At 46.1% G+C, this 26,269-nt stretch overlaps 2 protein-coding genes across 2 annotated transcripts; both read right to left on the bottom strand.

Annotated features, from left to right (window-relative positions):
- Window positions 1-522: 522 nt before the first annotated feature.
- LOC116977222 (NPC intracellular cholesterol transporter 2-like) lies at window positions 523-14,199 on the bottom strand. The gene is made up of 4 exons (XM_033027650.1): window positions 14,004-14,199; window positions 7,442-7,549; window positions 4,687-4,859; window positions 523-945 (listed from the first exon to the last, which is right to left on the bottom strand). The coding sequence occupies exons 1-4, from the start codon at window positions 14,086-14,088 to the stop codon at window positions 859-861; spliced, it is 453 nt and encodes a 150-aa protein (XP_032883541.1). The 5' UTR covers window positions 14,089-14,199; the 3' UTR covers window positions 523-858.
- Window positions 14,200-18,061: 3,862 nt separating this feature from the next.
- On the bottom strand, window positions 18,062-24,638 carry npc2 (NPC intracellular cholesterol transporter 2). Its single transcript, XM_033027649.1, has 4 exons — window positions 24,435-24,638; window positions 22,223-22,330; window positions 20,878-21,050; window positions 18,062-18,363 (listed from the first exon to the last, which is right to left on the bottom strand). Exons 1-4 carry the CDS (start codon window positions 24,514-24,516, stop codon window positions 18,277-18,279), a joined length of 450 nt encoding a protein of 149 aa, XP_032883540.1. The 5' UTR covers window positions 24,517-24,638; the 3' UTR covers window positions 18,062-18,276.
- Between the last annotated feature and the right edge of the window lie 1,631 nt (window positions 24,639-26,269).

Below are 26,269 nucleotides of genomic sequence, written 5' to 3'. Positions count from 1 at the left end.
GTTGGGGACCAGAGCAGTTTGAAGAGAGGGACAGGAAATAAAATGCTACATTTTGCTTCATAACAGCATCGCATTTTCGTTCAGCAGAGTGATGGAAAAAACTACAGACAGTGAACCAACCAGTTAAAGACTAGGCAATTAGCTGAAAGCCTGAAAACCATTGGTGGTAAGCAACTTACATTAACTATTTTTCTAGAAACAATATGGAATCATACTAGACAGAAAGCTATCAGGCAGGTAATCTGAATCTGAGATAGCCACAAGGCATGAGGATGATTAAACAAGACTATCATGATCCAACTCAAAGGCTGTGTACCTACAAAACACGTATTAATTCAGATGTTAATGAGTCTCCCATGGTCTGACAAGCAAGCCAATGAGTAGAGGTTTGGTTGAGTCAAAAACTTAATGCTAAACAACTGAAGCCTAGGACAAAAACTCCTCCAACCATTTAGTGAAGAAAATTACGACAAAAGTCAGGTAATTTGCACCCTGCAAGGAACCATCTACACACAGCAGAATATGAATGCAAGTTTAATAGTTAGAAACAGTTTCAGAATAAAGCAGCTCATTCTTCAGTTTACAAATGCAAAAATATTAATTTTTAGTTGAAAAACAAAACATTCAATCTGTAATAATGTTTTTTATTGGCTCATGCAGATTAGTTTACAAAATTGATCCATATTAAAGTCAGGAGCAGATCATACAAATTCTAAAAAATTATGCTCTATAGGTACAAATTTGTGCACGTTTTAAATGAAAAAGTTCTCATTTTCCAAAATTTGGTTTAGTTTCCTATGGTACAGCTGATGACACGATCTTCAAATAAGAGTGTCAGCTGCTCTTGGAGCTGGTGGTTTAGCTGGAGATCTCAACAGGAATTATCCAGCAGAAGATCTTTTTGCCTTTATCATCCTTCAACATCCATTCAACCTCCAATTTAATCTACAGGAAAGAAGGAAAAACAAAAAAAAATCATGTGATCATGCCACCAAAAGCAACTATTTTTCCCTCAATAGTCAATTCCAATTATGTCAGAGAGTCATACAGCACGAAAATAGGCCCTTCAACTCAACTTGCCCATGTCAAGATGCCCCATAGGCCCTTCAACTTAACTTGCCCATGTCAAGATGCCCCATAGGCCCTTCAACTCAACTTGCCCATGTCAAGATGCCCCATAGGCCCTTCAACTCAACTTGCCCATGTCAAGATGTCCCATAGGCCCTTCAACTCAACTTGCCCATGTCAAGATGTCCCATAGGCCCTTCAACTCAACTTGCCCATGTCAAGATGCCCCATAGACAACCATGGATGCCCATGTCCTCAATACTCATAGGCATGTGTCACCTCTTAACTAAAATCACACCAAAAAAAAACTCTTACCAAAATGCACTAACCCAATCTCAACACAGGTTTGCAAGTAACCACTAATCTATTCAACAACAATGCTTGACGTAGGCAGCCACACCACAAGATTAAATACTCTATCCCCCAAAATCCTGGTCATCAAAATAGAATATTTAAGGCCTTTGTTCATAAAACTTTTCACATTATCTTTTTCATCTCTGTGGGCCCAATGGATACAGAAACTGCAACTCACAGACTAACAGGTTACAGTCTACAGGTTCCCTTTTTAAAATCTATTAGGCTGATAAAGCTCAAGAGCAGTGTAGCAGTGCCAGGTCCCGGGGCACAGAGATGAAACATGAAGGGAAACTAAAATAGAGATGAGTGTTGTACAGCCAAATAAAAGGGTGCGTCAAGACGGGGGTCTCCAGCCAAATACTGAAAAGGAAGCAACCTTTTGTGTCCCCCAGAGTGTACAAAATCATGAGCGGAAATTATCGGGTAGACGCACAGAGTCTCTTGCCCAGAGTAGCGGAACTGAGAACCAGAGGACAGGTCTAAGGTGAGGGGAGGGGTGAGGAATTATATAATAGGAACCTGGGGGTAACCTTTTCACACAAAGGGTGATAGGTGTATGAAACAAGTTACCGGAGGAGATAGTTGAGGCAGGCACTATCGCAACGTTTAAGACTCATTTAAACAGTTATATGGATAGGATAATTTTTGAGGGATATGGGCCAAATGCAGGCAGATGGGACTAGTGTGGAACGGACATTTTGACCGGTGTGTGCAAGTTGGGCCGAAGGGCCTCTTTTCACACTGTCAGCCTCTATAATTCTATGAGAGGTATTTTACAGCTTTGCAAATGAGCCTTTGGAAAGTTTAAATAGATTTATTTGTAACAAGCAATTCAAATCATTTACTTTCTATTCTGCTCCACAATCACACTCCATGTAATTTATCTTTGATTAATGGCCATCTAATTTTCTATTCCTTAATATTTAGGGCAGAGGAAGAAATCTTTCAGCCTAACATGTCTGTTCAGGTAACAAAAAACTACACAACCTAAACTCATACTTGCAGTTGCCTAGAATGTTTCCCGAGACCAATTAAAAAAAAATCTATCAAGCCCACAGCAATCTCCTTCCTTACCTTCCACTGCAGTCTATAATACATAAGATCAGAAATAGGCCATTCGGCCCATCAAGTCTACGCCACCAATCAATCATGGCTGATCGATCTCTCCCTCCTAATCCCATTATCCTGCCTTCTCTCCATAACTTCTAACACCCGTACTAATCAAGAATCTATCTATCTCTGCCTTAAAACTATCCGCTGACTTGGCCTCCACAGCCTTCTGTGGCAAAGAATTCAACAGATTCACCACCCTCTGACTAAAGAAATTCCTGCTCATCTCTTTCCGAAAGGAACGTCCTTTAATTCTGAGGATATGACCTCTAGTCCTAGACTCTCCCACTAGTGGAAACATCCTTCCACATCCAACAAATCCATGGCAAACTAGGTTGTTTGGATGACATTTCAGGCCAAGACACTTCCTCCTGTTGGAGAGCGTGAGGAATCAGAGGGGGACCAGTGACAGAGGGTATTATAACCATATAATAACCATATAACAATTACAGCACGGAAACAGGCCAACTCGGCCCTTCTAGTCCGTGCCGAACACCTACTCTCACCTAGTTCCATCTACCTGCACTCAGACCATAACCCTCCATTCCTTTCCCGTCCATATACCTATCCAATTTATTTTTAAATGATAAAATCGAACCTGCCTCCACCACTTCCACTGGAAGCTCATTCCACACAGCTACCACTCCCTGAGTAAAGAAGTTCCCCCTCATGTTACCCCTAAACTTCTGTCCCTTAATTCTCAAGTCATGTCCTCTTGTTTGAATCTTCCCTACTCTCAATGGGAAAAGCTTATCCACGTCAACTCTGTCTATCCCTCTCATCATTTTAAAGACCTCTATCAAGTCCCCCCTTAACCTTCTGCGCTCTAAAGAATAAAGACCTAACTTGTTCAACCTTTTTCTGTAACTTAGTTGCTGAAACCCAGGCAACATTCTAGTAAATCTCCTCTGTACTCTCTCTATTTTGTTGACATCCTTCCTATAATTAGGCGACCAAAATTGTATACCATACTCCAGAATTGGCCTCACCAATGCCTTGTACAATTTTAACATTACATCCCAACTTCTATACTCAATGCTCTGATTTATAAAGGCCAGCACACCAAAAGCTTTCTTTACCACCCTATCTACATGAGATTCCATCTTCAGGGAACTATGCACGGTTATTCCCAGATCCCTCTGTTCAATTCCTCAACTCACTACCATTTACCATGTACGTCCTATTTTGATTTGTCCTGCCACGATGTAGCACCTCACACTTATGCAGGACTCTTGTCGGAGAGAGGAGAACGTTTTCAAAGTAGGCATACCTTGAGCAGATTTCGCAGTGGAGCAGACTAAATGTGTAGGAAAGAACACCCAATGCTGGTTGGTTTACACCAAAGAAAGTCACAAAATGCTGGAGTAACTCAGCGGGATTGGCAGCATCGCTTGAGAGAAGAAAGGGTGATGTTTCGGGTCGAGACTCTTCCGACACATTTCGTCTGCTCCACTGCGAAATCTCAAGGTATGCCTACTTCAAAGACGTTTTCCTCTTCTCTCCAACGAGAGTTCGACATTCTCTCTCAATGCCTCCCCTCTGTGATTCCTCCTACTCTCCAGCAAGGAAGAATGGCCTTGACCCAAAGTCACCCAATCCTTCCCTCTGGAGATGCTGCCTGTCCCGCTGAGTTACTCCAGCATTTTGTGTCCATCTTTGGTGCAAACCAGCGTCTGCAGTTCCTTCCTGTGTATGTTGTTTAGATTCTGGATAGCAGATGCACACGTTTCCAGAGTTCCATCGTGAGTTGTTGCTCTGGTGCTCAAGGGATGGAACCAGAATGTGGCAATGGATTAGTTGGAGACATCCCAAAGCCACGTTCTTGTTCTGTATGGGCTACACACAGCCCACCCTGCAGGGAGTGTAACTTGCACAGTATTTAGCCTAACTTCCAATGAATAGATCTAGAAGTACAAGGTATATTGTGGTGTAGAAAGGAACTGTAGATGTGCAGGAAAGAACTGCAGATGCTAGTTTAAATCAAAGATAGACACAAAAAGCTGGAGTAACTCAGCGGGATAGGCAGCATCTCTAGGGAGAAAGAAAGGCCCATTCCTTCTCTCCAGAGATGCTGCCTGTCCCGCAGAGTTACTTGAGCATTCTGTGTCTATCTAAGGTACATTATAGAGTCTGTTTCCGGAATATACTTACTGAGGGATACATAGATTTTATCAGCAAGGTATTAATGTAGTTGCATTTTTGATTTTTCCGAATAGGGCAATGAATGCCAGATTTACACCCATCATCATTCGGGAGATTAAAAGGAACTGGAAGGCCAGCCAGGATACCACGAACCTCCGCCTTACTCGATAAGGTGTCAGTTACTGAAAGATAAGGGAAAAACAGTAAATTCTGAAAGATATTCATCCTCGAGTTACACAAATATTACAGGCAATTGGCAGAACAACATCCATTAGATACAAAATGCTGGAGTTAACTCGGCGGGGCGGGCAGCATCTCTGGAGAGAAGGAAGTGGCGATGTTTCGGGTCGAGACCCTTCTTCAGACTGATGTCAGGGGAGGGGGCGGGACAAAGATAGAATGTAGGCGGAGACAGTGAGACTAGTGGGAGAAATGGGTAGGGGGAGGGGACGGAGAGGGAAAGCAAGGGCTATCTGAAGTTAGAGAAGTCAATGTTCACACCGCTGGGGTTGCACTATCTCATTCTCCATGACTTATGAGCGCGGGATACGACTGAAGTGGGTTAAAATGGAGACGGGAGATTTCCGCATATTCAAAATAGCACCTCCCCAAACATGACAACAATATCAAATAACTATATGTACAATTAAAATATACCTTAGAAAAACTCCACTCTGCCCGTGTAATATAGCAATCTACAAGTAAATAGCACTTTGACCATTTAATGCTTTAAATCTTAAGGCAGCTCTTAAAACGATCCCATTCCCCACCTTCTTCCTTGTAATCTATTCCCTCTCACGTGTTCATCAACTCCACTTCAACCTTCCGACCACCCACCTAGAGGGGGCAATTTCCAGGGGCCATTTAACCAGCCAGCGCATTATGTGGGGAAAAGCAGGAATCCCCCAGGAGAAACCCACAGGGTCACAAAGTGGCACTGGAGGTCAGGGTCAAATCCATATCATTAGACCTGCAAGGTAGCAGCTCTGTGTAGGGAGGAACTGCAGATGCTGGTTTACACCGAAGATATAGACACAAAATGCTGGAGTAACTCAGCGAGACAGGCAGCGTTTCCGGAGAGAAGGAATGGGTGAAGTTTCGGGTCGGAGACCCTTCTTCAGACCGAGAGTCAGGGGTGAGGGAGTCTAGAGATATGGACGTGCATGGTGTGAAAATGACAGATCAATGCAGATAATGATAAGGAAGTGTTCATTGTTGGCTGAAGGGAAGTTGACAATGAGGCATACAATCAGTAAAATGTAATCAGGAGGACAGTAGAACTAGGATGGGGGAGGGGCGGAGAGAGAGGGAAAGCAAGAGATGCTGCACTACTATGCTTGACATCTTGTTGCACAGACATCGTCCCGATGTTTACTCATTGAGAATTTGGCCAATTTATGCCACATCTCTGATCCAGGAAGTTTTATGTTGATTAGAAACATAGAAAATAGGTGATGGAGTAGGCCATTCGACCCTTCGAGCCTGCACTGCCGCCATTCGATATGATCATGGCTGATCATCCAACTCAGTATCCCATCCCTGCCTTCTCTCCATACACCCTGATCCCTTTAGCCACAAGGGCCACATCTAACTCCCTCTTAAATATAGCCAATGCACTGGCCTCAACTACCTTCTGTGGCAGAGAATTCCACAGATTCACCACTCTCTGTGTAAAAAATGGTTTTCTTATCTCGGTCCTAAAAGACTTCCCTCTTATCCTTAAACTGTGACCCCTAATTCTGGACTTTCCCAACATCGGGAACAATCTTCCTGCATCTAGCCTGTCCAACCCCTTAAGAATTTTGTAAGTTTCTATAAGATCCCCCCCTCAATCTTCTAAATTCTAGCGTGTACAAGCCGAGTCTATCCAGTCTTTCTTCAAATGAAAGTCCTGCCATCCCAGGAATCAGACTGGTGAACCTTCTCTGTACTCCCTCTATGGCAAGAATGTCTTTCATAGAAACATAGAAATTAGGTGCAGGAGTAGGCCATTCGGCCCTTCGAGCCTGCACCGCCATTCAATATGATCATGGATGATCATCCAACTCAGTATCCCGTACCTGCCTTCTCTTCATACCCTCTGATCCCCTTAGCCACAAGGGCCACAGATTTTTTCCTCAGATTAGGAGACCAAAACTGTACGCAAAGTACAGAAGATCCTGTTTCTGTTCTGCTAATTGATACAACGTTCTGCCACGTTAACACTTCCTTAACGATATCTCTACTTCCTCTATCTCCACTTCCCATTTTAACCGGGATAGCCACAAATCATCTGCAAAAATTTCATTCTGAAAGTCTGAAGAAGGGTCTCGACCCGAAACGGAAACCTATCCCTTCGCTCCATAGATGCTGCCTCACCCGCTCAGTCTCTCCAGCATTTTTGTCTACCTGCAAAAATTTCATCGCAGGGCTCTTTCACAGTTGAAATCCTTTTACTGCCAATACTTTAAAGAGTCATTTATTTCTCTATTCGTCCCTCAGCCCATTCTTTTTGGTGATTTTTGTAATATTTTCATTCTAATCTATTACCGTCATATTTGATATAACTGCAACCTAATCGTTCGTCTACATTTCAGATCTTTGTCCATTTTGCGGTTAAACAGAATGTTTGGTCCAAGCACGGAGCAGTTTGGTCCAAGCACGGAGCTTTAAAAACCTTTAGCTCAGGAATTGCAGAAATACGTTAAAAAAAACCAAACTGGACCTAAAGAGAACAGGGCATGGAGGCCACGCACAAAAGGTTGAGCATCACATTCTCACTTACAGCTCACAAAGGTGACATTAACATCGTAGGTTTTTTCTTTGATAAGTTTGCATGGTAGGGAGGGACAGGGACTGACATCCACAACAATAAGTTTCCCTGATTCAGAACCTGAAAGACAAAAATTGATGTCACTTACAACAGAGAGGCACACAGATAGATTGACAGGGGTTTAATGCACTCTTTGGATCAGTTATGTACTGCAGCGGGGAATCGTGTACCTTCCCATCCAAACCACCCCCGCCCCAGGTACCTTCCCCTGCAACCACAGCAGATTCAACACCTCTCGCTATACCTCCTCCCTCGACTCTGTCCAGGGACCCCGACAGCCTTTTCAGGTTAGGCAGAGGTTCACTTGCACCCCTTCCAACCTCATCTACTGTATCCGTTGTTCAAGATGTGGACTCTTATACATCGGCGAGACCAAACGCAGACTGGGCGATCGTTTCGCTGAACACCTTCGCTCAATCCGCCTGAACCAACCTGATCTCCCGGTTGCTGGACACTTTAATTCTCCTTCCCATTCCCACAGAACTTTCTGCCAGAGTGAGGCTAAACGCACATTGGAGGAACAGCATCTCATATTTAGCTTGGGCAGCTTACAGCCCAGTGGTACGAATATTGATTTATCTCACTTCAAGTAACCCCGGCATTCCCCCCCCCCCCCCCCCCCCCCCCCCCCCCCCCCCCACACCCGGGTCCTCCATTGTCCATTGATCTCCCCCCTCCCTCAGTGAAAGATAAATCCAATAAAGTCTGCTCAAAGATGATCCGACAGTCTCCAATGAGGTAGATAGTAGTTCGGGACTACAATTCCAAGGATCCTTCTTCAGAGAATGAACACAAGTCACTTCTCTCACATTACATGAATTGCACAAGCGAGTTCTTAAAGCACATGATACAACTGCATGAAATGCTGAAGGCTCTAGTTTCTAGACTAGTTCCTCATCTAAAATAAAACTAACAAGAAAAGCAGTTGGTGCTCAGAGAAAGAGAGTGGTGAATCGGCAAGTCTGTGACAAAATTATCCATGCAGGGAGCACTGCAGAGGAACTCTGGCCGACTGGACACGGGAAAGAAGGAAAATGTTAGGAATCCCGCATTCTATTAAAAGCAAAGTCACAAGACGCAAGCTAAAATTCAAGAAAAGTGAGTGGAGTTCTGCCCCTGCATTGCACTTTGCTGCAGTACTGGTGTGGACAGGTCTGCCACTGTACGGCACTGTGTTACAGTACTGGTGTGGACAGGTCTATCACGGTGTTACAGTACTGGTGTGGACAGGTCTATCACGGTGTTACAGTACTGGTGTGGACAGGTCTGCCACTGTACGGCACTTTGCTGCAGTACTGGTGGAGACAGGTTTAATTGAGTTTAGTTTAGAGATACAGCGTGGATACAGGCCCTAAGGCCCACCGGTTCCGCGCCGGCCAGTTATCCCCGCACACTAAAGCGATGAGGTCGCGTAAATTGCGTTCCAAGGACACGTAAGTGGGACAGGGCCTTAACACTGTCCACCACCTACACTGGGGACAATTTTTGTTACATTTACACCAAGCCAATTAACCTACAAACCCTGTACGTTTTTGGAGTGTGGGAGGACATCGAAGATCTCAGAGAAAACCCACGCACGTCACAGGGAGAACGTACAAACTCCGTACAGACAAGCACCCGCAGACAGGTTCAAACCCGGGTCTCTGGCGCTGTGAGGCAGCTGCTCTACCGCTGGGCGCCACCGTGCTAGTCTGTCGCTGCAGTACTGGCGGGGACGGGTCTGTCGCTGCATGGCACCAGGCTGCAGTACTGGTTTGGACACGGCAAGTTTATCTTGAATGAGGGTAGAGTCTGAGAGCTGGCTGCAGGCTGTGATTGCTGCAGTTTTGTCCAATGTTTCATCAAATTCAGAAAGTCTTGAGTAATTCCTACTTTTGCCCCAGCTAGACAGTTCTGGAAAACCCCATGTGCTTCCTCAAGCCCAGTCCACCTCAATGTATGAATCAGTTCAAATGTGTTTACTTTTTAAATTGTTGTTTAGATCAAGTGCCAGAAATAGATGCAAGTATATACATACTGAACATTTCACCATTGAAAGAGGAAATATAACATCAACATGGGACCAAAATTAAAATACCATGAAAAAAGCCTTTGGTTTAGTTTCTATGTCAGTTTAATACTTCCTCTTTGATAACTGCCAGTTTTCCACGATATACTTCAGAAGCAACAGCTATTTTGGAGATGACCGCATACTGCTGTTCCAAACGAAAAACCGATACAAGAAAGTGCGACACACAAAGGCATGCCAAGCCACGCCATTTTAAATGATCATTGAAATGGAGTCATCATAATTTTGCAAGCTGAGTTCGTGGGCGATTTAGGCAGCAGTAGGTCGTACAAACTTCAGCAGAGATAACAAAATAGTGCAAATATTAAACAAAACAGCCCATCACATGAGGGAAAGGGAGTAAACATTGCAGATTGTTGACCTTTTCCTCAGTTCTGACACAACAGTGGCACAGTGGTAGAATCTTCTTCTTCTTGCGTATGGCGGGCACAGCCTAAAGTTGTAGGACTTGTTCTATTTGATCTTATTTGATTGTGCACGCCGGGTTGATTGCATTCGTCGAAACAGGGCAGACCACGTGAAGGTTGCAATCTCCCACCCCAGTGGTAGAGTCCCTGCCTCACAGCGCCAGGGACCTGGGTTCGATTCTGACTACGGGTGCTTGTCAGTATGGAATTTGCACTTTCTCCCCATGACCTGCGTGGGTTTTCTCCAAGATCTTCGGTTTCCTCCCACACTCCAAGGATGTACAGATCTGAAGGTTAATTGGCTTGTGTAAATGTTAAAAAAAAGATTGTTGCTAGTGTGTGCGTTGGGGGTCACTGGTCGGTGCGGACTTGGTGGACCGAAGGGCCTGTTTCAGCGCTGTATCTCTGAACTAAACTAAACAGGGAAAGCAGGTTATCTGAAACAGTGGAACTGTGTCCTGTCACTGTGTAGCCTAAACAGAAGATTTTTGTTGACCTTACCTTTGGGCTTTGTTAGAACAGTGCATGAGGCAACGTGACAGGTCAGATGGAAGTGCGACAGAATGCAATCGGCCCTTCGAGTCAGCACCGCCATTTAATGTGATCATGGCTGATCATCCCCAATCAGTACCCTGTTCCTGCCTTCTCCCCATATCCCCTGACTCCGCTATTTTTAAGAGCCCTATCCATCTCTCTCTTGAAAGCATCCAGAGAACCTGCCTCCACCGCCCTCTGAGGCAGAGAATTCCACAGACTCACCACTCTCTGTGAGGAAAAGTGTTTCCTCGTCTCCGTTCTAAATGGCTTACTCCTCATTCTTAAACTGTGGCCCCGGATTCTGGACTCCCCCAACATCGGGAACATGTTTCCTGCCTCTAGCGTGTCCAAGCCCTTAACAATATTATATGTTTCAATGAGATTCCCTCTCATCCTTCTAAACTCCAGAGTGTCCAAGCCCAGCCGCTCCATTCTCTCTGGTGGTGGCCTCACATTGAATGATCATTTAAAATGTGGAGGCTGATGTTTGTGGAAGGCAAGAAGGGGAACACCACCCAGGAAATGGAATAGATGTGGTTGCTAGCCATCACCTGTGGTGGAAACAATTTCCATTTAAGCATCAAGTCACAAGTGCTGATGTGGAAAATGTCACATCAGAACAGATGTAACACTCATTGAAACTGGCAGAACAGAATGCAGAAAAGGGACTCAAATTGCTGGAGTAACTCAATGCGTCAGGCATCATCGTCAGAGAAACATAGAAAATAGTTGCAGGGGGAGGCCATTTGACCCTTCGAGCCAGCACCGCCATTCATTGTGATCATGGCTGATCATCCACAATCAGTAACCCGTGCCTGCCTTCTCCCCATATCCCTTGATTCCGCTAGCCCCTAGAGCTCTATCTAACTCTCTTTTAAATTCACCCAGTGAATTGGCCTCTACTGCATTCTGTGGCAGAGAATTCCACAAATTCACAACTCTCTGGGTGAAAAAGTTTTTTCTCATCTCAGTTTTAAATGGCCTCCCCTTTATTCTTAGACTGTGGCATGTTGGCCTTTATAACAAGAGGAATCGAATATAGGAGCAAAGAGGTCCTTCTGCAGTTGTACAGAGCCCTAGTGAAACCACACCTGGTGTATTGTGTGCAGTTTTGGTCCCCTAATTTGAGGAAGGACATTCTTGCTATTGCGGGAGTGCAGTGGAGGTTTACAAGGTTAATTCCCGGGATGGCGGGACATGCTGAGAGAATGGAGCAGCTGGGCTTGTACACTCTGGAGTTTAGAAGGATGAGAGGAAATCTCATTAAAACATATAAGATTGTAAAAGGTTTGGACACGCTAGAGGCAGGAAACATATTCCCGATGTTGGTGGAGTCCAGAACCAGGGGCCACGGTTTAAGAATAAGGAGTAAGCCATTTAGAATAGAGACGAGGAAACACTTTTTCTCACAGAGAGTGGTGAGCCTGTGGAATTCTCTGCCTCAGAGGGCGGTGGAGGCAGGTTCTCTGGATGCTCTCAAGAGAGAGCTAGATAGGGCTCTTAAAAATAGCAGAGTCAGGGGATATAGGGAGAAGGCAGGAACAGGGTACTGATTGGGGATGATCAACCATGATCACATTGAATGGCGGTGCTGGCTCGAAGGGCCAAATGGCCTACTCCTGCACCTATTGTCTATTGGCCCCTGGTTCGGGACTCCCCCAACATTAGGAACATTTTTCCTGTACCTAGCTTGTCCAGTCCTTTTATAATTTTATACGTTTCTATAAGATTCCCTCTCATCCTTCTAAATTCCAGTGAATACAAGCCCAGTCTTTCCAATCTTTCCTCATATGACAGTCCCGCCATCCCTGGGATTTACCTTGTGAACCTACGCCGCACTGCCTCAATAACAAGAATTCCACAAATTAGAAGACCAAAACTGCACACAATACTCCAGATGTGGTCTCACCAGGGCCCTGTGCAACTGCAGAAGGACCTCTTTAATCCTATACTCAAATCCTCTCGTTATGAAGGCCAACATTCCATTAGCTTTCTTCACTGCCTGCTCTATAATTATTTTCAGCTATTCCTTTTCTGTAGAAATGCTGCCTGACCCGCTGATTTACTCCACATTTTATGCCTATCGTGTACGTAAACCAATATTTGCAGTTCTTTCCTACACAATTCTTTTTTATTTGCAGTTCTTTCCTACATGGATAGGTGACGTTGTGGGACAGGCCCACTTCTTCTGAAAGTAGAACGCAGTGCTTGCGTATGTAAAACGGTGTCAATTGATTCTTCCTGCTTGGTCTGCTGTCAGCGATAGTTTCACAAAGAAATGTTTGTGAGGAACCCACTCATTTTTCTAAATCACATGAACGTGAGTCACACAATGGTACCACAGAACGGGGAGCAGTTCAGGAACAGGCCCGTAGGCTCACAGCAATGCCAAACATGGGGCCAAGTCAAACCAATCTATCTTGTTTGTACACGAATCGTCGCCCTGCATATCCACGTGTGTCTCCAAAACCATCTTAAACGCCACTGTGGTATCTGACCTCCACCACCCCACCCTTGCAAGAGGGGAAGATGAGGGAGGGGAAGGGGGGGCGATGGGAGAGGGGAAGAGGGGGGGGGGTTGAGGATGGCGGAGGGAGGATGGGGGAGAGGGAGGATGGGGGGGAGGGAGGATTGGGGAGAGGGGGGGGGAGGGAGGATGGGGGAGAGGGGGGGGGAGGGAGGATGGGGGAGAGGGGGGGGGAGGGAGGATGGGGGAGAGGGGGGGAGGATGGGGAGAGGGGGAAAGGGAGGATGGGGGAGGGGAGAGGGAGGAAGGGGTGAAGGGAGGAAGAGGGAGGGGAGAGGGAGGAAGGGTGGAGGGGGTGAAGGGAGGAAGAAGGAGGGGGTGGAAGAAGGAGGGGGTGAAGGGAGGAAGGGGGAGGGGGTAAGGGAGGAAGGGATGAGGGGGATGAAGGGAGGAGGGGGATGAAGGGAGGAGGGGGGTGGAAGAAGGAGGGGGTGAAGGGAGGAGGGGGATGAAGGGAGGAGGGGGGTGGAAGAAGGAGGGGGTGAAGGGAGGAAAGGGAAGGGGGTGAAGGGAGGAGGGGGATGAAGGGAGGAGGGGGGATGGGAGGAGGGAAAGAGGGGGGGAATGGAAAGAGGGGGGAAGGGAAAGGGGGGGGGAGGGAAAGAGGGGGGGAGGGAAAGGGGGGGGAAGGGAAAGGGGGGGGGGAAAGAGGGGGGGAGGGAAAGAGGGGGGAGAGGGGGGGCAGGGAGGAACGGGGAGAGAGGGGGGGGGGGGGGCAGGGAGGAAGGGGGAGAGGGGTGGATAGGGTAACCATTGCAAACCTGGCACCGCACCCAGGAAGTGGCCCTTGTATTTATTCTTCCTGTTAACAAATGAGACGTAACGACTGGAGAAACAGTTTGATTGCAGCAAGAGAAAGAGTAAACGCGGCGAGTGAACTTTGCATTGAACAGTGGAGAGGAGGGGTGGGGTGGGGAGGGGAGGGAAGTTGGCCACAGCCCAGGGAATATCCCACCCTCCCTCCCCACGACTCACCGCAGTCCTGGTACTTCACCGGCTCACCGGCGACCAGCCCCAGCAGAAGCAGCGAGGCAGCGACCACACAGCACCGGCGCCCCATGTCTCAGACCCCAACAACCAGAGATCCAGCAACGGCAAGCGCTGGTTCCGCTCCCCGCCCCAAGCTTCACATGACTCGGCTTCCCCGCCTCCCGGGGGCCGGCGCAGCGCAGCGCAGCCTCACAGCTCCACCCCACGCTGCCTCCTCCTCCTCCTCCTCCTTTCCCCACTCGTTCCCAAACATCCTATAGCAAGCTGGATCTTTGCTCTTTCCCACCTCCCTCCTCCTTTCCCTCCCTCCCTCCTCCTCCTATCCCCCATCGCTGGCTCCACCCAACCCTCTCTCTGCCTCCTCCTCTCTCTACCCGCCCCCCATTTCCAATCTACAACCCCGACATTCGCGCAGGAAGGAACAGAGAAGGACAAGGGGGTCACAGTCCAGAACCAAAGATCCTAAAGCGAGCTATAGGATCTTTGATGTGAACTATTCACACAGTATTGTATAGGACTGAAGAATACTCCAGCATTTTGTGTCTATCTTCGGTTGAAACCAGCATCTGCAGTTCCTTCTTACACAAGGTTTAGAATGGCCCAAATGCAGGCACATGGGACTCATGTAGATGGGAGATCTTGGGCAGCATGGGCAAGTTGGACCGAAGGGCCTGTTTCCATGTATGACACGAAGTGCTGGAATAACTTAGGTACACAAAATTGCTGGGGAAACTCAGCGGGTGCAGCAGCATCTATGGAGCGAAGGAAATAGGCAACGTTTCGGGCCGAAACCCTTCTTCAGACTGGAATAACTTAACGTTTTGGGTGGTGATTGTAGATGGTGGGTGGGGGGCGAGAAAAGAGGAAAGCTGGAAGAGAGGAGGGGCAGCATAAAGCTTGGCAGGCAATAGGTTGATACAGGTGAGGGTTTTGTTTTGATAGGCAGCTGGTTGGACAAAAGCCAGACATTTAAAGGTAGGTGTGAGGCCGAAGGATTGAGGAGTTACAATTTGTGAAGCTGGAAGACATAATGTAGGTGGAAACATAGAAAATAGGTGCAGGAGTAGGCCATTCGGCCCTTCGAGCCTGCACCGCCATTCAATGTGATCATGGCTGATCATCCAACTCAGTATCCTGTTCCTGCCTTCTCTCCATACCCCCTGATCCCTTTAGCCACAAGGGCCACATCTAACTCCCTCTTAAATATAGCTAATGAACTGGCCTCAACTACATTCTGTGGCAGAGAATTCCAGAGATTCACCACTCTCTTGTGTAAAAAATGTTTTCTCATCTCAGTCTGAAAAGATTTCCCCTTTATCCTTAAACTGTGAAGGAATAGGAGGAGAAATAGTTGCTAGGCCAGGTGGGGTACAGAGGTGAGGGGGGGTATTCAAGGGAAGAAGGGAGAGGGAAGGGTTGGCTACCTAAAATTGGAGAATTCAATGTTCACACCATTGGACTGTTAGCTACCCAATATGCTGTTCCTCCAGTTTGTTTGTGGTCTAAGTCTGGCAATGGAGGAGGCCCAGGACAGAAATGGGAAGAGGAGTTAGTGGTTAGGAACCAGAAGACCCAGCAAGGCTTGGCAAGTGTTCAGCGAACTAGCTACTGAGTTTATGCTTGGTCTTACAGGAGGCCTCAAACACCAGATACAGTGGATGAGGTTAGAAGAGGTGCATCTATCTCACCTGCTGGAGTCCCTGGATGGAGGCGAGGGCAGGGATATAGGGTCATAAGGTCATAGCTCCCATCTTGTACAGCGGGGTAATATCGACAATTTTCCAATCGTTTGGAGCCACTCCTGACTAGTGATTCTTGAAATATCACTATTAAATCCACCACAATTTCTAAAGTTACCTCTTTCAGAACCCTAGGATGCAGTCCATCCGGTCCAGGTGACTTATCCACCTTCAGCCCTTTCAGCTTCCCAAACACCTTCTCCTTAGTAATAGACACTCCACTAACTTCCACCCCCTGACCCTCTGGCATTGCATCAGGAGTAGCAGAGGGAGTAGTCTTTGAAGACAGCAGAAAGGGGAGAGGATGAAAAGATGTGACTGGTGTTGGGTTCCCGTTGGAGGTGATGGACATGTCAGGGGATGATGTGTTGGTGGAGTGAATGGTGAGGACCAGGAATATTCTATCCTTGTTCCACCTAATGACAGCGGGAGCAGGAGCAGAACTACAGGACACAGAAGAACTACCAGCGAGGGATCCATCTTTGACAGCAGAGGAGAGACCACATTTACTAAAGAACAAGGATACCTCAGATGTCCGACAATGGAAAGCCTCATTTTGGGAGCAGATGCAGCAGTTAAAGGTGTTGCCACAGGCTATTCCCTTTTTGTTGGTTATGTCGAACAGTCATCGAGTGATTCGGTGTGGAAGCTGACCCTTTGGCCGAACTTGCCACACCGGCCAACATGTCCCAGCTATACTAGTCCCACCTGCCAGTGTTTGGCCTATATCCCTCCAAACCTGTCCAATCCATGTACCTAATTGTTTCTTAAATGATGGGACAGTCCCTGACTCAACTACCTCCTCTGGCGGCTTGTTCCATACACCCACCACCCTTTGTGCAAAAATATGACCCCTCAGATTCCTATTTAATCTTCTCCCCTTCACCTTAAACCTATATCCTCTGGTCCTCGATTCCCGTACTCTTGGCAAGAGATTCTGTGCGTCTATCCGATCTATTCCTCTCATGATTTTATACATCTCAATAAAATCACCCCTCATCCTCCTGCGCTCCAAAGAATAGCGTAGGGAGAGCCTACTCAACCTTTCCCTTTAGCTCAGACCTTCTAGCCCTGGACCTCTAGTCCTTGTTCCAAATATACCCTGGTAGTACATCTCCAACTTTTTTTTGCTACAGTGACAACTGCATCAAGGCTATCTCCTGTACCCATGCAGAACATGTTGATGTCGTTAACTTTTACCACTAGCTTCCACCCTGCTCTCAAATGAACTTGGACCATCTCTGATACCCCTTTCCTGATCGCGCTGTCTCCGTCACAGGGGCAGATTATCGACTGATGTCTTCTACAAACCCACCGACTCCCAGCATTATCTGGACTACACTTCCTCCCACCTTGCGTCTTGCAAAGACATTATCCCCCACTCTCAATTTCTCCATCTCTGTCGCATCTGTTCCCAAGACGAGGTTTTCGATTTTCACGGGCAAACTTTCATAGCGAGATTCTGGAAGAGTCAATCACCTCCATTTCTCAGACAGACATCGTTTTTGAAATCCACAATCACATTCAGTAGGCGTGCAATGCCTTTGCTCCACTAAGGATAGAACACCAAGACCACAATGCCTAGCACTTGTGTTGTATCAAGCGGTAGTGATTACTGCCTCCTAAGCTTCCTTGATTTGGAGTATTGGACAATAGATACCTCAAGGCAGTGAAGATACCACCACCAATTTCTCTGCAAATTTTCTCCACTGGGAGGGTAAGTGAACTGACATCAATGTTGTCTTCAAGATCAAAAATCCCACCAGGCCTTAGTTACACTATACTGACTCTATAGGGCAAGCCTCACTGTCTGTACGCACATCCCCAGCCTCCACTAAGAAACATACTGTTCCAAGCTCTGTCCTGGGCACAGATTATCAAACGGACAGAGATAAAGTTTCAAAGCTATGCTCAAAACTCTCAGGGAAAAAGAAGCAACATACTATCGAACCAAGGGTTTCCATGTCCACACAGAGTGGATAGACAAAATGCTGGAGTAACTCAGCGGGTCAGGCAGCATCTCTGGAGAGAAGGAATGGGTGACATTTCAGGTTGAAACGCTTCTTCAGACTGGAATTCTCAGAGTGGAATGTGGGCCAGCATGTATAGCTGTACAAGCACATAGCCTCAAACTGCCCATTTACCCATGGTGTTAAGCACCCCCTGCCCCACTAGGGGTAGAAAGGGTCCCACATTGGCTTCAATCATGTCAGAACCCAAAGAACCAAAGTGGAAGCAAGTCATCCTTTGTCCTGTGCGATCAACCGAAGAACATTGAAAGCACCCAGATTGTACAAATTCACATTTAACGGTCATTCACATGTTTATTGTCTACAAAAACGCATGGTTTGGATAAATCATTGTTTAGAAACACATGTTCAAAATATTCCAATTTGTGCAAAACAGAAATGTTGCTTTAATTTGGCCCAGTGCTCACATACACAGGTAAAGGAACCATCTTGGTTCGTGGGGATAAATGGACTTGGATATTGTTGCAGTGCTGAGGAATATAAATTAATTTAACTGGAAATCTGTACAGGGATCCTCCAGCAAAACAGGTCTCGGTCAAGTTCATCCTTCAGTTCCCATTCAACCACCAATTTAACCTGGGAAAAGAAAATAAGTGGTTTTATGATCATTAGAATGCTCTAAAGGCCAAGCTGTCTCCAGTTTCCATGCTCATTCCCCACAACTCTTTAAAAAAATCTCCCAGTTCACTTTTATGCAATGATTGATCATGTTTCCTCAACATTACAGGCAGTAAACTCCAGATAGCATTGTGGTGCAGCAGTCAGTTCAATCCCAACCTGTGGTCTGCCCGTGTGAAGTTTGCACATTTTCCCCCACTTTCAAGGTGCTCTGGTTTCCTCCAACATCCCAATAACTAATCAGTAGGTTAACTGGCTATTGTAAATAACCTGCTGTGTTGGAGAATTGGTGGGCATATGAATCAACCATTAATGGGACTACCTTCCTTCCATTTATCCCATCAAAACATCTCTCAACCATCCTGTCTCCAGAACAACCCTAGTTTCTCCGCTTTAAATTTACAGGTGAAATCTCCCATCCCAAGAACTGGTCTAAGAAATAATTTCAACATTCAACGTTTCATCAGCTGATTATCTGCACATTAATTTCATCCCAGCTAGGTCATCTTGCATTTTAAGTATCGTCTTCACTGTTTACCACACTTAAAACAAGTGCAACATGGTGCCTAATCTCAGATTAACACATGCAGTCTTGAGATGACTTCAATGAAAAGTTGAAATGCAATTCCTGAAAGCATTCAGTGACACATTGGACAGATTGTCTTTGTTCATCCTCTGCCCAACATACTATGCAACAATGAATACAGTGTTTCAATCCCCGAGGTTTGAGGTTTAGCTAATAGCTTCCAAAATTTCAACATAACGGTCCATCGGCAACTAATAAAAATGCATAAAATGTTTAAGAAGGAACTGCAGATTCTGGAAAATCGAAGGTAGACAAAAATGCTGGAGAAACTCAGCGGGTGAGGCAGCATCTATGGAGCGAACAAAATAGGCGACATTTCGGGTCGACCCTTTTTCAGACTGATGTGAGGGTGGGGGGGAAGAAGAAAGGAAGAGGCGGAGACAGTGGGCTGAAGGAGAGCTGGGAAGGGGAGGAGAAAGCAGGGACTACCTGAAATTGGAGAAGTCAATGTTCATACCGCTGGGTTGCAAATTGCCCAAGCAAAATATGAGGTGCTGCTTCTCCAATTTACGGTGGGCCTCACTCTGGTCATGGAGGAGGCCCAGGACAGAAAGGTCGGATTCGTCCCAGGACAGAAAGGTCGGATTCGAAATGCATGATATTCCATCTTAGTTTTACATTTGAGGAAGCAGATTGGGAACACTTTGGTCCAACCTTGTGGATTTTCCAAGTGACCAGGTGTATGAACAGCAGGTTTTGCTGATAACAAGAGCAAAACCCACCAAAATGAAATGAAAAAAAAGAAAATGGAGGCAAATATTAGATGGAGTGGTTAATGGATTCTGCATCTGTCCAGGATATGCAAGACATTATAAACTTGTACTTTATATTTAAACAATTGTTTTCCCACTTGAACTAAATGAAAACTGAGATACACCAACATTTATTTAGCTAGTAAAAAGCACATTCACAAGAAAGGCAATTTTCTGGATACCCCTACTAAAAGTTAAATAGAGTTCCATCCCTCAGCTCCACATTCCACAAAGGTTGCTGGACTTGAGATTTTGAAATATTCGATAGGACAATATATTTTTTTAAGTTAAGTTTCCATGTGAACTTTGTTTTATTGCTCATGTAGCAATTGTTCAGGGTGCTAATGACGACATGGCTTTGCTCACATCAAGAAAATGCAAAGCTGAAGATTGTCCAGTATTCTGCTGCACCTGCATATAGTGACACTCTCTAGAAAAGTGGAGCTCTTGCACCAATCTGAGGGCTGTATCACCAACATGAATGGACTGCTGAGAGCCAGTGGAACTGTTGTAAGTGTTATTCAAATCATGATTTTGTTGGAACAGCCACATATCCTTAGCCCCACGTCCCCCTCCCTTTTCATCTGTGCATGAATTGCCTCATATTGTGTTTTGAATTGAATTCTGTCTTTAATTTGTGTACTAGTCATGTCTCTACTATTTATTTCATTCCCCTTACATGTTTTTCCTCTACTTGCTAAATTTTAGTAAGGTGTCCTTGAGACTCTTGAAAGGCGCCCATAAATAAAATTAATTATTATTATTATTATTAATTATTAGATATATTAATTATTAAGATATTTTAGAATCAAACATCCCAGTTTGCTTAAGAAGTTGATGTTAAGTCATTTAAAAAGGGGATTGAGCAACTAGATCTCCTCAACTTGGTCAAAAAGGCCCACTTCAAAATGTAATCGCTACTCTACTCACTCCGACCTGCGCGAGATAACCACTTATGAGGTGTTTGCACAGTAATCAACCAGAACCAGAACATCTTAAATTACACAATATCCTCACTGGATGGAGTAGTGGATCAGTCTGCATTCCAAAGAGCGTTAGTACATAATGTATGTTTAGACCAAATATTACCGAGACAAAACAATGATTAAACAATACACATTGCAATTCACTTACTGATGGGTATTGCATTTTTACTGGCAAGTAATTGAGGTAGTGGTAGATCTGATTATTCCGAATGGGACACTGAATCCCAGATTTACAACCATCACTATTAGGGACATTAAATGGAATTGGAATGCCACTCATAATGCCGTAAACTGCAGCCACTATTCTTTGACTTGATGTTTCTGTGAAAGAAATTACAATCATTAGCTCTCATTTATTCAAGAGCAGGTTTTCAACAACAGGCAATTCATAGTCTATATATGGGACACAAAGGTCATTATCACAATAGAAGTCACGGGAAAAGCATCATTCGTGCCTTTCGCATTTCCAAGCAACTGATTAGCTCTATTTTATCTATCTATACATAACTAAAACTCTGATCTTGTTATCTTCGGGTTTGGCGGTCTTTCTATTTGCGCAAAAACGGTTTGCGATAGTGCTACGATTTTTCGCCAGTTCATTCACCTGTTTTCCTGTGCTGTGAGTGCGTCAAGTTTCGTTCCGATCGGTTGAATGTCGTAAAAGGTAGTGAGGTTTAAGAATCTTAAAAACCACGCGTGAGCAGATCGATCTCTCCGCGCGGGTTAGTCTCTTCCCGTCACTCCCTGGGACGGTCAGCCCCTTCCTGTACCTTCGCATCTTTACTGGAGCTGAGGGTGACCGGCGGAGGTCTCCAACCGGACTTTTGGAGGGACCCGAAGCAGCCCAGCCCCAAGCAGCCCAGTCCCGCCCCAAGCAGCAGCCCCGCCCCAAGCAGCAGCCCAGCGACCCGACCCGGCCCAGTCCAGCGTGGGAGACCCAGCCCAGCAACGGAGAACCAGCCTGGAATCGGAGATGGCGTCGATGTTACCAATCGGAAAGCGGAGACTCTGATCCCGGCAGAGGAGAACGACCAGCGGCCGCTTGGAGTCCCCATCGTACCACCAATTCCAGCCACTACCCCTCTGGTCCCCCTCGTTGGCTCCTCCCCCCCCCCCCCCGTGGTGCCCCCTTCCCCATGGCTCTTCCCCCGTCTTTTCTCCGAGCTCACTCCCCCCCCGCCCACACCCCTCTCCCCCCACAACTCCCCCTGCCCACAAGCCCTCCTGCCCACGCCCCCCGCCCATACACATACCCCTCCGCCACAATATTACATACTTAAATACTAGTGCTGAAAAGTGAAAATCCATTGCTGAAAGGCACAAATCACAATATGTAACACAATAAAGAAAGAAGTAAGCGCTACAAAAAGAACCAACTAGATTGCTTTACGGAGAACTGGCACATTCAAAATACTGAAAAGCTTTGTTCTGAGCTGCACGGATTCTAAACTGTGCTATCGGTGCCAATAATGCATTTTTAAATCAAGACTTACTGCTGGCAAAAGTCACATTCACAGCGTAAGACTGTCCTTTGCGGAGTATACATGGCAGTGATGGGCAGGGTGTGATATCCACTATAATAATTTTTCCAGTTGTAGATCCTGCAACGAAATGGGAGACAAATTAATTCATTGGTGATTAAAGTCAGAGCTCTTTGGCCCATCTTGTCTCTCCAACTCTTTTCTATCCTTGTACCTGCCCAATGTGTTTTAAACTTGGTAATTGTACGTGCCGCGACCACTTCCTCTGGCAACTTATTCCATATATCCACCAGCTTTTGAGAAAATGTTGCCCTTTAAATCCATCTGCTGTCACCTTACCATCTAAGATACTCCTCATGATTTTATAAACCAATCCAGTTTGAAACAGAATCTGCCTTGAAGTAATAAAATTCACACCAACACATAACAGGTAATCAATATAATATCAATCCAGGACGTGAAATTGGTCAATTTCAACAACCTCTCTCAAATCCTTCAACATCATGCATCCTTACAGAAGTGGCATTAATTACAAAGATAACAAATTTAAATATACAATCACATCTTTAAAATCAGGACCCATTTTGCTATTAGTTACAAAGAATATAATAATTTCAAATATACATCTCACTAGAAAATTACCAATCACTTCACTACAAGAATAAAAGTACAATTACAATACTTCTTTAGGATAAGTGTAAGAAGAAGCTGCAGATGCCGGTTTACAGCGAAAATTGTCACAAAATGCTGGAGTAACTCAACGGCTCAGGCAGCATCTCTGGAGAAAAGGAATAGGTGACATTTCAGGTAGAGCCTTCTTCAGACTGAGATTGAGGTGAGAGGTAAATTAGAGGTATGAAAGGTACAAAGAAGAATGAAAGACATGATGAGAACAAATCAAAGCCAGCAATGATGATCAAGGAAAGATAGAGCCCACAATGGTCCATGGTTGGCTATGGGGTAGGTGGTAATGAGTGGAAACAAACAATGAAACTAAAGATAGACACAAAAAGCTGGAGTAACTCACGCGGCATCTCTGGAGAGAAGGAATGGGTGACGTTTCGGGTCGAGACCCTTCTTCAAACTAAGCAGGACGACTGAAATTTGTAGTGCAATAAGGAATGGCACATGCTGGTTTACAATGCTGGAGTAACTCAGCAGGATAGGCAGCATCTCTGGAGAGGATTGGGTGATGTTTCAGGAAGGAAACCCTTCTTCAGACCCTTGTTGGAGCGAGGAGGAGAACTTCTTCAAAGTAGGCATTACCTCGAGGACATTTCACAGTGGAGCAGATGAAACGTGGAGGAACTGCAGATGCTGGTTTACACTGAAGATAGAAACAAAATGCTGGAGTAACTCAGACAGGCAGCATCTCTGGAGAGAAAGAAAAGGTGACATTTCGGGTTCGGCCACATACTTGGGTTGTAAGCTACCCAAGCGAAATATAGTGTAAATGGTGCTCTATAAACATCACCCATTCCTTCTCTCCAGAGTTGCTGCCTGACCCGCTGAGTTACCCCAGCATTTTGTGTCTGGCTTCTTTAATTTTCTACCGAGGAGACTTGCACTCTAAACCAGTACCTGCAGTTCCTTCCTACACACTAATGAAGTGTCCACTTGGACAAAGAGTTAGACTGAAGAAGGGTTTGGACCCGAAACGTCACCCATTCCTTCTCTCCAAAGATGCTGCCTGTCCCTCCGAGTTAGTTACTCCAGCATTTTGTACCTATATCCATGTTCTCCAGAGATGCTGCCTGTCCCGGTGAGTTAGTTACTCCAGCATTTTGTACCTATCATCCATGTTCTCCAGAGATGCTAAATTTCCCTCCGAGTTAGTTACTCCAGCATTTTGTACCTATAATCCATGTTCTCCAGAGATGCTGCCTGTCCCACCGAGTTAGTTACTCTAGCATTTTGTACCTATAATCCATGTTCTCCAGAGATGCTAAGTGTCCCTCTGAGTTAGTTACTCTAGCATTTTGTACCTATAATCCATGTTCTCCAGAGATGCTAAATTTCCCTCCGAGTTAGTTACTCTAGCATTTTGTACCTATAATCCATGTTCTCCAGAGATGCTGCCTGTCCCGCTGAGTTAGTTACTCCAGTATTTTGTACCTATATCCATGTTCTCCAGAGATGCTGCCTGTCCCGCTGAGTTAGTGACCCCCATCACTTTGTGTGTGTGTGTGTGTGTGTGTGAAGAGAAAGGGAGCAGTGGACTCACCGCAGTCCTTGAACTTGACGGGCTGTGCCGAGCACAGGGCCAACAGGAGCAGGCCGACTGCCAGCCGAGAGCCGAGCTCCATGTCTCCCTGTCGCCACCGGGGATAGTGAGTGAGCAGCTGCTCGCCGCCACACGGCGGCTTAAATAAAAGCGCTGCGACCCATTGCCCGCTTCGTGTGTCGTCGCCGGGTGAACATCCCCGCCCATGAAGGCGGATCCGCGTTGCCGCCCGCCTCGTCCCCCCCTCCCGCCATCTTGCCACTCGGGGACCCACGACGCCTTGACAACAACAGCATCACCAAACCACCTGCACATTGCCCATTAGACTCTTCTTGTCTTTATTAAATATCTATATTCATGGAACTGTTGTTGGAGCCGCTCTACCGTACATTGGGGCGGGTCTGCGCCGCCCTCCTTCTCCACCGCCTCGTCCCCTCCCTCCATCTTGTCACTAGGGGACCCTCGACAACAACAACACCGCTTACAATTCACCTCCACATTCCCCATTAAACCCTTCCCTTTATTATATATATATATATATATTTTGTTGTGTGTGTTTTGGAGCCGCTCCACCGTACATTGGGGCGGGTCCGCGTTGCCCCCCTTCTCCACCGCCTCGTCTCCTCCCTCCCTCCCTCCCTCCATCGTGTTGTCACTCGAGGACCATCGGCGCCTTGGCAAGGGTAACATCACCGCTAACAATTCACCTTCCCCCATTAAACCTCTTTTCTTTATTAACTAAATGCATTGTATTAATAATGAGATTAATTTGGAGCCCTGATGTCCCATGGTCGGTAAAATCATCGCCTTCTACCCATCAGAGACGAGAGGCGACATAATCCATCCTCCTCAATCCCCTCCATATTCCCTTTTCCATATACCTCCTCCCTATTCCCCCTTCGTCCTCCCACCCCTTCATATTCCCACCTCCCCTCTGCCTATTCCCTCCTCCTCCCCATTCCACCCCCCCTTATTCCCCCCTCCTCCCTATTCCCCCCTCCTCCCTATTCCTCCCTCCTCCCTATTCCCCCCTCCTCCCTATTCCCCCCTCCTCCCTATTCCCTCCTCCTCCTCCTCCCTATTGCCTATTCCCTCCTCCTTGCCAACATGTCCCAGCTATACTAGTCCCACCCACCCTCTAAACCTGTCCTATCCATGTACCAGTTTTTTTTAAACATTGGGATAATCCCAGCCTCAACCACCTCCTCCAGCAGCTCATTGCATACACCATTGTGTGAAAATGTTACCCCTCAGATTCCTATTAAATCTTTTCCCCTTCACCTTAACCCTATGTTAAGTCCTGGATGGCCCTAAACTTTCTAGGATTTAATGAAAAGAAGACAGAGGTGATAATGTTTGGTCCAAATGGCTGCCGTGAACCTCCCCCTGTTGACTTCGGTCCCCTGGCACGGTATGTGAAGCCAACAGTTTTAAACCTGGGTTTTAGGGTGGACAGTGATTTTAAATTAGATCATCAAATAGGCGCGGTGGTTAAGTCCAGCTTCTTTCACTTAAGGCAGCTGGCAAAGGTGAAGCCCATTCTTGAGCGGCAGCATTTTGAAACAGTAATCCATCCCTTTATCACATCTAGGCTGGATTACTGTAACGCACTCTATTTTGGAGTTGCTCGATCTTCCCTGGCTCGTCTCCAGTTGGTTCAAAATGCTGCTGCTCGCCTTTTAACTGGAACTCGAAAGGGAGCACATAATGCCAATTCTGGCCTCCCTCCACTGGCTCCCGGTGTACTTTCGAGTTCATTTTAAAATTATTTTATTTGTTTTTAAATCTTTAAATGGGCTCGCCCCGCCTTACCTCTGAGCTGCTTCATCCATACG

This window comes from Amblyraja radiata, chromosome 9, assembly GCF_010909765.2.
Source record: "Amblyraja radiata isolate CabotCenter1 chromosome 9, sAmbRad1.1.pri, whole genome shotgun sequence".
NCBI lineage: Eukaryota > Metazoa > Chordata > Chondrichthyes > Rajiformes > Rajidae > Amblyraja > Amblyraja radiata.
The sequence above is the reverse complement of the archived record's forward strand: the minus strand, read 5'-3'. Positions and strand labels throughout refer to the sequence as shown.